Source organism: Silene latifolia, chromosome 6, assembly GCF_048544455.1.
Source record: "Silene latifolia isolate original U9 population chromosome 6, ASM4854445v1, whole genome shotgun sequence".
In the NCBI taxonomy this organism is placed as follows: Eukaryota; Viridiplantae; Streptophyta; class Magnoliopsida; order Caryophyllales; family Caryophyllaceae; genus Silene; species Silene latifolia.
The window spans coordinates 91,544,833-91,553,913 of record NC_133531.1 but is presented as its reverse complement, the minus strand read 5'-3'; the positions used below and the strand labels follow the sequence as shown (position 1 = coordinate 91,553,913).

Below are 9,081 nucleotides of genomic sequence, written 5' to 3'. Positions count from 1 at the left end.
TAGTAGAATTTAATAAACTTGTGTGCGGAATTTAGCATGTCTTACGATCAACATACCGAGTCCCAAATAAAACGAATGGGATGATATCAAATTTACGAATCGATTTGATATGGACAGATCTAACTTTTGCACACAAGCCACATACTTCCAAAATCCCCCTCTCCTCAGAGGATAAAAGATTACTAAAATCCGAACACTCAATTTGGTTTCAGTTAGTCTTGCTGAAGACGGGTCGGAGCAAGTGACGGGTAATGTCACTCACAAAACGGATATGGGGGACAAGGTGGGGGCACCCCCATGTGCTTCCCTCTCTCCTCTATTTGGGTCATTTGTAAGAGGAAATGGTATCCGTCACTCGAAAGTGACGGATACGTGCCGTCTTCAATAAGATTTTGTAATTTGGTTTTTGCTTGATCTCTACATTAGAAACGAGAAGAAAAAAAATGTGAAAAACAAAATAAAGAAATAAAGACAGAGTGGCCTCCCGTTGTAACGGCCAACACCCCCACTCGTTGGCCTGCCAACGTGCTCCCTTCCCTCCCTCCCTTGTTCCTCTTTTCTTCCCTCCCCAAAAAAATTAAAAAAAAAAAAAAAAATCCCCCAAATTTTCTTCCCAGAAAAATCCCATCAATAAATTCCACCAAAAACTTGTATCAATCTAATTTAATCATAGATATACATACATTTTGGTGGTGAATTGGTGGTCAAATGCAGAATAACATATTGTCAACGATGCGAAGTTTGAAACTTATTGACGGTTGTAAAGGTACCCAAGTATACGCCATCAACGCCACCTCCACCGCCACCACGTCAGGCACCGGCGGAGGCGGAGGTGGTGGAGTTGGTGAGAAGATTCTTCACCATCTTCAAGATCACCTCCGAGTCAACTCGGTCCGATCCAAATCGGGTTGCCACCACCGCAGCCATTCTAACCTCGATCATCGAATCATAACTACTGACATTCTTCTCGAAGACCCGCTTCTTCCTTACGGGTTACCCATTTCCGATCTGGTGGAGCCCACTATCGACCCTTATCTTAAACACGTCGATTTGGTGGGGACACTTGCTGAGGTGTATCGCAGGATCGACTCGTGTCCGCAGTTTGATTTGTGTTTACTGTATGTACAGCAGTCCGCGGTGTTTCGGGTTGTGTCCGACCCGAAACTGTTCCGGCGGAGTCTTCGGAGTGCTAGGCAGCATGCGGTTGATGTGCACAGCAAAGTTGTGCTCGCCGCGTGGCTGCGGTTTGAGCGGAGGGAGGATGAGCTTACTGGCTCTACCGCTTTGGATTGTTGCGGCAGGAATATTGAGTGTCCCGTTGGCGCTCTTGTTTCGGGGTATGACCCTGAATCAGCTTTTGATCTTTGTGCTTGTCGCAGGGATCAAAAGCGGGTCAATGAGGATGATGAGGAGGATGAAGATGAGGTGGAGGAATGTTCCACCTCGTTGTCGCGGGAGGAATTTGATTTGGCATTCGTTGTTGGGGATGAGGAGGTAAGCTGCATTCGCTATAATATTGCTTCGCTTTCTAGGGTGTTTAATACATTGTTGTTTGGTAATTTTGTCGAATCAAGACGAGAGAATATTAATTTCACCCAAAATGGGATTTCTGTCGAGGCTGTTAGAGCCTTGGAATTGTATAGTAGGAACAAAAAGCTGGATTGTTTCGATCCAAATGTTGTATTAGAGCTGCTTTCTTTGGCAGATAAGTTTTGTTGTGATGACTTAAAATCCGATTGTGATTACTATTTGGCATCCTTGGTTACGTGTAAGGAGAGGGCTTTGGCGCTAATGGAGTATGGCTTGGAGGAGAGGGCGTATCTTTTGGTCGCGGCTTGTCTGCAGGTGTTTTTAAGGGAGCTTCCTGGTTCGTTAAACGATCAAAGAGTAATGAAGTTCTTTTGTAGTTCCGATGCTAGTGACAAGTTGGCGTCAGTGGGGCATGCGTCTTTTTTGTTGTACTATTTTCTTAGTCAAACGTCCATGGAGGATGATATGAAATCTAACACCACCGTTATGTTGTTGGAGAGGATGGTGGAATCTGCCACTGAGGTGTGGCAAAAACAACTTGCTTTTCATCAACTTGGGTGTGTAATGTATGAAAGGAAGGAATATAAGGATGCTCAAAATTGGTTTGAGGAAGCTTTTGAAGCGGGTCATGTTTATTCGCTCGTTGGTGTTGCTAGAACCAAGTTTAAGCGCGGCCATAAGTACACCGCATATAAGATAATGAACTCTTTAATTTGTGATTATAATCCAACCGGCTGGATGTATCAAGAAAGATCACTGTATTGTGTGGGGAAGGAAAAAATGGCTGATCTAGACAAGGCGACTGAATTAGACCCCACGTTAACTTTTCCCTACAAGTATAGAGCAGTTGCATTGCTTGAAGAAACTCAGATTGGAGCTGCCATATCCGAAATAAACAAAATTATTGGTTTTAAGGTCTCTCCTGATTGTCTTGAGTTGCGAGCTTGGTTTTCTATTGCTCTGGAAGATTACGAAGGAGCTTTGAGAGATACACGGGCACTTTTGACCTTGGATCCGAGTTATTTGATGTTCCATGGGAAATTGCCTGGGGAGCAGCTAGTGGAGGCTCTACGCCCTCATGTCCAGCAATGGAGTCAGGCCGATTGTTGGATGCAATTATATGATCGATGGTCATCTGTTGATGATATTGGATCTTTAGCTGTTGTGCACCACATGCTGGCAAATGATCCTGGGAAGAGTCTCCTTAGGTTTAGGCAATCCCTTCTTCTCCTGCGGTAAGTACATACCTTGCTCCATTTTTTTCAATTTAGTGGCAGCCCCATATTAGAAAGCCTAGACGAGGGTCTCAAATCACCAACTTCTCATGTAACTTATGACTCAATTTGTACCTCAGATATGAACTTGTCGTCATACTAGTATTTGTTGGGTTTCTTGTTCGTCTATTCACGTATCACGGAGATGTTTACTTAGAATTTCATTCAAGCTACAATTCAGCCAGTTTGTCGTCAACTTGTAGTTGCCCTTGTGAATGTGTTTGAAACTAGAGATTGCTTTTTGTTTTTTCATTAATTCATTACTGAATCTAGCGTTTGACTTTTGTATGGGAAGTATAGTGAGAGAAGATGTTGGTAAAGTATAGATATCAATAGGTGTTATTTGGCGCTAAATAGCTACTTTCTCTTTAATTGCAGACAGTAGTTGACATATTCTGCTAAGATGTTCAATAAAAGATTAATAATGATTGCAGATTTCAAATCTCCTCAAGTGTTTTGCAGTTTAGAATACAGAAAAACAGTTTCTTAACATTTCTTTACATCTATGTCCTATTAAGTAGCTGACAAACAGTTATTGCTGCAATATTGTATTGCATAGCGTGACTGAATGTTTCTTGACCTCGTTTCTTCCAAAAACATGTCTGACAGGCTAAATTGTCAGAAGGCGGCAATGCGTTGTCTACGATTGGCTCGAAATTGTTCCACTTCTGATCATGAAAGGCTAGTCTATGAAGGGTGGATCTTGTACGACACTGGTCACCGAGAAGAAGCTTTAGCAAAGGCGGAGGGGTCAATTTCCATCCAAAGATCATTTGAAGCATTTTTCTTGAAAGCTTATGCTCTGGCAGATTCTAATCTTGATCAGGAGTCTTCATCCTATGTCATCCAACTTCTGGAGGAAGCTCTTAGATGCCCTTCAGATGGCTTGCGTAAAGGACAAGTAAGTGACTTATATCTTATAGCTTGTTGCTCCCAAATTTCCACATTTGTAAGACTTTCTTACCTGTATTTATATATTACTATTTTTTTTATCATGCTTTCCTTTATGTTTATTTTTAAATCATTTCTCCGTCATTGACAGTTGCAATAGATCATTCCCTTGTTGTGATCCCATATCATTTTGGGATTTAGGTTCTCTTCTTCTTGCTGTTCTCAAAATGTAGTAAATATATTAATCCATCTTTTGAATTTTTGCAGGCCTTAAATAATCTCGGAAGTGTTTATGTAGACTGTGAAAAGCTGGATCTTGCTGCCGATTGCTACATGAATGCTCTAAATATTAAACACACTAGAGCTCATCAAGGCCTAGCAAGGGTATATCATCTCAAAAATCAGCGCAAGGCTGCATATGACGAGATGACAAAGTTGATAGAAAAAGCCAGGAACAATGCATCGGCCTACGAAAAAAGGTCCGAGTATTGTGATCGTGACATGGCAAAGAAAGATCTCACCATGGCAACACTCCTTGATCCCCTGAGGACATACCCATATAGATACAGAGCAGCTGGTAAGTTTAATGTCCCTGTTTTCTTCTTCTGAGGTACGGAGTATTAGTCTAGGTTTATGAATATGACTACCGGGGATATTTCTCAAGTATAGCCCTATCTTAGTGAACTGTTGAAAGGCCCGGAATTGCTAGTGAAGTATTGTGTTGATGTTTTAGGATGCTGGAATTTCACTCGTATGCACTTGTTTTGGCTGGTGATTATTCTGCACTGCTTGCATACAGTTTATATTTGGTGGCTGTAAATCGGTCAATACTTTCACCTGCCACCTTAATCTTCTGCAGTCTTTGCTCTGTCTAACAGCAAGGTTAATTTTGTAAGAATTTGGAACATTGGTTTGGCTTGAATGCTGACTTCATAGTGGTGGTAGATTTGTAGAAATCGCGGGAGTGCTTAGTAGTCGGGATATCATATCATAAAATACTGTTACTAGTCGTACATTTTAGTAGCGCTTTCAGCTTAAAATCTAAAAATAAAAGGGTTTTATTTTATGCACTTTTTATTGATCTTTTGGCAATAATTTGTCGTACAATTAATATAAATATCGTTTACTCAATTGTAAACATATTTTCTTTACAAAATTAAACTATGTGAAACTCGATTTATAGTAGTTGGAGGAATTCATTTTGGCTTTTTAAAAAAAGATAGGGATATCACGTAGAATTTGAAAAAAACACATGCGTACCACATAGAAAAACCCAAAATAAAAACTCCTGCCCTTCAACATCTCCAAATACAATGCTAGAGGAACTTTGGGGCTTGCATTATAGCCCAATCAAATACCCTTCTCGGATCTAAGAATGGCCAAATATTAAAATCTCTATGTGCTGTTTTCAAGTCAAAAACTTCTTGTCCGCTTCTATTGTTGAGCTTTGTAATGTTTAAATTGCCTGTACTGGTAGCTCCTAACTCATTTAACTCATCAATGTAAGAGACCAGGGAATTGTTTGGATACAAAAATAGCAAGCAAGGGAAGGGAAAGGGAAGGAGGGGGAGGGGATGAGAGGATGGAGTATTGTGGTTTTCCTCTCAAATATTTTCTCTGTTGGAGGAATTCATTTTGGCTTTTAGGAGCAGAATGGAGTTATCCATTTTCCTCCTCCCACAGTCCCACCGTTTCTATTCCTTATTTTGCTAAGCAAACAGAGGAAATTGCATCTCTCCCTTTTTCTTCAAATTTCCCATCCAAAAAAGGGTATGAATTTGTTTAAATACAAATATTCGAGGGAAAGAGAGGGGTGGGGAATGGAGGAGGGACGATGAAGCTACGATGTTTCCTGCCTAACCAAACAATTGGAATTATCCTTCTACCTTTCTCTCCTAAACTGTTTCCTTCCTTTATGTTTTAACTTTTAAGGCTGGGTCGGAATGAGGGTGCAGTGATTCGGTAATATAGGTCGATTTGAGGTAAAGCTTGTGATCTTAGAAGTACATTGTTGGGGATAACACTCCATCTCATTTTTGTAGTTTAATTATCAGCAGTTCTTTTTCAACTTTGTTGTAGGCTAAAACTTTTATCTCGTTTTTCTATTAACCATTATTACGCCTGCAGTACTAATGGATGACCACCAAGAAGATGAAGCCATTGCCGAGCTTTCAAAGGCCATTTTCTTCAAACCTGATTTACAGCTTCTACATCTTCGAGCTGCATTTCATGACTCGATGGGCAACAATTCTGAGACCCTTCGAGACTGTGAAGCTGCGCTTTGTCTTGATCCCAGTCACATTGATACACTTGAACTTTATAGTAAAGCACGAGAACAGACTGATGAACAACGGAAGTGACACATACAAAATGGGTCGAAATTGTTTACATAGCAATATTTTTATTGCCACAAGCATTCCTGTGGAAGTTGGGAGACAACTACTCGGTGCAATCCGGTAGATTTTGTCTTCTAAAGCACATGCCAAATTCAGTGCGTCTTGTATGTGATAGTGTTGCACGTGAGACCAACCAGTAGTTGTATATTCCTTATACCTTATTTCCTTATATATATGGTTAATGGTTGGTCTCACATGTAAGACCATGTCATATACTTCGTAAGTTTGTGTTCCAGATTTTTTGTGCTCTTCATGTATACCCATGTTCATGAGAGAACATCCGGGATTAGGGGATCAAGAGACTGATTCATGTCGACATGTAAATATTTATGTTAACTTGGTTGCGGTTTTAAACGCATGAGGATCGAGAGAAGGGATGATATCTCTGGTGCAGGGGCCGTATTTTAGACTGCGGCGGGGATTGTTTTGTGTAGGTGACAATTGTGAATGGAATTAGTCTATTCCAGATAGAAGTTTATGTCAAATTAGTTTTTGTATTGCTGTAACATTGTGAATGCCGTTTTTTGTTTTGTTTGTATAGGCAAACTGGCAATTTTGCCTTCAATGACACAGCAAACTCTGCCAGTTAGATCAGAGTGTCTTATTACACACAAACCTTTGTTTTTTTTTTTTATTGAAAAACACTGTTGGGAGCTTTGAAAGTGAACAATCAGTCACTTGTTTTCGCTATGTTTATTCTGATATCCGGGTAGACGGGTAGCCTGAAATCCATGGTCTTGGAACCTTGGGTTTCTGGTTGTCAACTCCGACATTGATCTTTCACCTTAATTGTTTAGTTCAGTATACTATTCCTCCATCGCGTAAGGAAACCACGTGGTAGTTTTGGTGCTGTCGCCGTTTTGACTGTAGCTTCTATTGACATCTTCTCTGATCGTCCTTTCATTATCACTTTCACTAGGATTCTATCATATATTGGTTTGATTTTGTGGTATCTAGAACGAGAGTTGTAATCAAATTCATTTACTTCGTTTTCAAGTTTGCTACTTATTTTCCCCGACCATAGATATACCACTCCATCAAGTTAGATTGCTTATAGCTATTATGGTTTTCTTATGCGTTTTTCAGACATCATTGCATGACAAATTGCAGGTAGACGAGATACAAAAGCGACCTGGAATAATCGAAGTTACTCGGAAACTTTAATGAATCTAGCTTTGAATTGCTTGTCGACCTCTTGTTTGATCTTGAGGGCCCATTCAGTTCTCATTCGGCGTAGTTTCTGCTTCACCGGTTTATACTCTGGCTTAATTGAGATCCTATGTTCGGCTATTTCGCCATGTATCCCTGTCATGTCTTTGTAGGACCAAGAAAAAATGTCCTTGAACTCGTTTAAAAGGTCAATTAACAGTTTTCTTTCTGTTAGGTTCAAGGTTGTCCCTATCCTAAATTCCTTAGGGTTTAGGTGTATTCCCACATTTATTGGTTTGGTGTTTTCTATTACAGGTGCCTCTTGTTCCTCTTCTATTATTTCTTTTACGATGCATGAAGGTAGTTCAATTAGTTCAGGGTTAGGATCATCCCCATTATCGTCATAAATAGAATTGCAATCAAAATAATAAGAGAAGTAAACAAAATTTGACTTATTCATATTAAAACTTGAGAAAACTTGAAACAAAGATGCCATCTGAGCAGTGGTCAGTGGCGGTAGAGGTACAACCTCTAGGACAATCCCCATATTACTGTTACTAGATGAAGCTAAATTAGAAGATAAACAAGAAGATATGATGGGAGGGAAGTGACAACAACTGGAGACTCCTATTAACTACTTTGGACTCAAGCTCAGACTCCGACTCCGACTCTTCTGGCTCAGCTTTGAACATCTCACCTTACCTGTCGTGAGCTTAAAGAGCATGTCTTGGTTGTTGGTCGACTTAATTGATTTTCTCCATCCTTTCTGTGACTTAGCTGGATCTGTATCTATAATCAGAGCCGCGGGATTGAAGTGATCGTCACGGAGAATCATGGTAATAATCTCATCCTGAGCCGCTTTCACAAACCGTTCCTCCCCAAACAGAAGCCCAACCGCGTAACACCCCCATACACCAAGATGCCTCACCAAGACCACCTAATGCATGAGAGTGCTACCATCTCGGTTGCCCGAGGTAGAGTATATCAAATAGACCATAAAAGAACGTATTTTAAGTAAACGGTTTAAGTGATTACATGCAAAACCAACTGATAAAATACGATACAAGTGTTCCAACCAAAAATCCATCTAAAGTAAATAAAATGTCTTGACACAACAACCGAAGACTACTAGCTGACTTGTGGTGAGTCATCCCCACCTAACCCTTGCGCATCCAAGTCATACATGCTCAATAACTGCTCACCATCCCCGAATGGATCACCATAGTTTTTAAAACAATTAAATGGAGTCAGTTGCTGCATTCAAAATGTAAGATAATACAACAACAAGTACACGGTCACAATTCTCCAACATCGTCACATCGCCAATCAACTGGCTAGCCTGAAGGTCTAGCCCTGCCAGATTACGAGTCGCAACCATCCACTCCGCCGGTGGGGGACCGCAACCGTTCCCACCTAAGCCCCGCTCATCTCCATCGAGCGATCAACCCATGTTCCTTAATGTGCACATCCCCCTTGTGACGGGAACCACAAGGGACAAATCAAGGGCGTGAAGCCACTCCCGAAAGTGACTCCACTCAGTCGAGGACGCACCTCGCGAACCACAGACAATCAGCAACAACCAATTACAATATCAACAATACTAAATCAATTACGATATAATCACATGCCAACAACCAACAACCATCTTAATATCATGTATACAATAAGTGAGTAGAAAACCCTACCTGAAATGCAGTCACCACAAATCGACACAAACCGCAGATCAAAAGTGTTCCTCTACGAAATCACCTCCTATCAATATATAATCATACAATTACCAACCATCATCAACAATACTTCCAACTACCCCCAAATTACCCAATTAGGGTTTAACCAAAACT

The 9,081-nt window shown here is 40.6% G+C and overlaps 1 protein-coding gene across 1 annotated transcript; it reads left to right on the top strand.

Moving 5' to 3' along the window:
• Positions 1-421: 421 nt before the first annotated feature.
• LOC141586982 (ethylene-overproduction protein 1-like) lies at positions 422-6,698 on the top strand. Its single transcript, XM_074408391.1, has 4 exons — positions 422-2,765; positions 3,414-3,705; positions 3,963-4,272; positions 5,823-6,698. The coding sequence occupies exons 1-4, from the start codon at positions 709-711 to the stop codon at positions 6,053-6,055; spliced, it is 2,892 nt and encodes a 963-aa protein (XP_074264492.1). The 5' UTR covers positions 422-708; the 3' UTR covers positions 6,056-6,698.
• Positions 6,699-9,081: the final 2,383 nt, after the last annotated feature.